Genomic DNA, 2,500 nt, shown 5'->3' on the forward strand with positions numbered 1-2,500 from the left:
TTTCTAGAGCACGTCCTCAACGTCATCGTTCTCAGCCGCTCCCTCTGTTCACTGATTGGACCGCCAAATATTTGACCCGAGAAAACCTAAGAATATACCGCAAACCCAGACGGAGTACTGAAGGGAAATGAAAATTGAGCGGAACTACGTAGGAGGGCGGAGCCAGGCTACCGTAGTCGTGCTGTGATCACGAAAGATGCTTCCCATTGAAATACATTAGTTTAAAAAAAAGCAAAACGTGCTGACCACCACGAAAAAAATGTCATAAACGTGTACGTGTACACGAATCAGTTGATTAAAAGTTACGTGACCATTTCACAAACTGCCGTGAGACTGGGTTGAAATCCAGTCGGCACCCACGTATAAGGAAAGAATAGATTTGGGATGAAAGCATATCGTCCCAGCCCTTCTATTGAAAATATATATATATATATATAGATATATATATATTAGAGCTGCACCGATAGAGCGGCCGGTGACCGGAATTGGCCGGTTTTCACGTGCTGCATGACCGACGACCAGCAGGTCAGTCTGACATATGGTGATTTCATGTTGGTCAACGCTCCAATTAACTGACAACATAAGTTATACCAGTTACAGTTCTCAAGGACGCACGCACACACGGACGCCACGGCACGGACGCCACAGCACGGACGCCACAGCACGGACGCCACAGCACGGTCTCTTTTTCCTTTCTCTCAATTTCTCCGCCATGTGTATTCTCCACATGTAGGAACCTGGTGAATTAACCTGCAACATGTCAGCTGTTTGGGAATTCTTCAGCGTGTGTGCAGAAGATAACAAGTTTACAATATGCAACACCTGCAAGGAGAAAGTAGGGCGTGGAGGGACGACACCAAAAACCTAAATCACATTTCTTTAGTTGATATTGATGTGAAAAGAAGGAAATGGTTCTAACATTGCTCTTTAGATGTGTGTGAATGTCCCACACCAGGAGTAATTTATATAGTTCTATTTTATAGTGATCTATTATCTGTTCAACACATGTTCTATTAAAGAAAAGATAGAAAATAAATATGTGTGTGCTGTAAAGTGGTTAGAAAAAATGAAATCGGAATCGGCTAAAATCGGTATCAGCTGGTCTAACTCAAAGAAAATCAGAAATTGGAATCGGCCTAGAAAGTTGTAATCGGTACATCTCTAATACATATATATATATATATATATATATATATATATATATATATATATATATATATATATATATATATATAGTATATACAGTATATTACTAAACCCAGAGACATGTCTGCGTCTCCGTGCTGTAACTGTGCAGTGACCTGTGTTGTTGTTCCAGCTGATGACCTCCGTCTGGCTCTGCTGTCGGACGTAGAAGACGCGGTCTGCGTCCTTAGTGACGGCCACGTGGGCGCAGCCTGCCGGGACGTGGGCGGTGGGTTTGTGGCGTGTGTCGTAGTTTAGATTCCACAGGTGGATGTTGGCGGCGGCCGTCGAGGCTGAAACCACGAAGCGGTTGAACAGAAGAACAGACGTGACAGGAGTGTCTGAACCACACAGAGTGTCCAGCAACGCACCAGTGGTCACCGACCAGATCTGACAGAGAAAGTTCAGACAGAAGTACTTGTTTAAGATGTATGTTTGCGGTGAGATACAGGGCTTTTACTTTGAAACAGCTTGAGTACTGAAGCTTTTACTTTGAAATAGCAGGAAGGCTTTTACTTTGAAGAAACTTGAGCAGCTTTTATTTTGAAACATCTACTGTTTGTTTCTAAAGACTGTTACTCGTATGAGTTGGTCAGCAGCTCCGGAGGCGAGCAGCCGACTGTCTGATGAGACGCAGGCGGACAAAACGCTGTCGTCGTGTTGAAGGTCGAGGAATCCGTCCACAGAGTTTCTGTCGATGTTAAAGAGGCTCAGAGTCTCATCACTTCCTGCAGAGGACGCAAACGCAGTTACACCGGAAAACTTTTATACATGCACATAAGAATCACGGTCACTCTAAGGAATCAGGTTTCCATTCCTACAGAGATAGACCTTTTAGTTAAAGAGTAAGATCCTTTTAGTTTAACATGAAACAGCCCCGAAATCACCATCACCAAACTCCACCAGACTCCATGTAAATAATCAGTACTTTTAGCCTGTATAGAGCCAGCATATTTCCACCAGACTCCATGTAAATAATCAGGACTTTTAGCTTGTATAGAGCCAGCATATTTCCACCAGACTCCATGTAAATAATCAGGACTTTTAGCGTGTATAGAGCCAGCATATTTCCACCAGACTCCATGTAAATAATCAGGACTTTTAGCGTGTATAGAGTCAGCATATTTCCACCAGACTCCATGTAAATAATCAGGACTTTTAGCTTGTATAGAGCCAGCATATTTCCACCAGACTCCATGTAAATAATCAGGACTTTTAGCGTGTATAGAGCCAGCATATTTCCACCAGACTCCATGTAAATAATCAGGACTTTTAGCGTGTATAGAGCCAGCATATTTCCACCAGACTCCATGTA

General features: G+C 42.9%; 1 protein-coding gene across 1 annotated transcript in view; it reads right to left on the reverse strand.

The window, feature by feature from the left end:
- Positions 1-2,500, reverse strand: part of nwd1 (NACHT and WD repeat domain containing 1) — a 41,561-nt gene that overhangs the window by 7,401 nt on the left and 31,660 nt on the right. The window contains exons 17-18 of the mRNA XM_035998855.1: positions 1,765-1,913; positions 1,302-1,575 (exon numbers count right to left, since the gene is read on the reverse strand). Of these exons, the coding sequence (XP_035854748.1) occupies positions 1,302-1,575; positions 1,765-1,913 (423 nt within the window). The remainder of the gene's footprint in view (positions 1-1,301; positions 1,576-1,764; positions 1,914-2,500) is intronic.

The sequence above is a fragment of the Sander lucioperca genome, unplaced genomic scaffold, assembly GCF_008315115.2.
Source record: "Sander lucioperca isolate FBNREF2018 unplaced genomic scaffold, SLUC_FBN_1.2 Unpl_21, whole genome shotgun sequence".
Classification (NCBI taxonomy): domain Eukaryota; kingdom Metazoa; phylum Chordata; class Actinopteri; order Perciformes; family Percidae; genus Sander; species Sander lucioperca.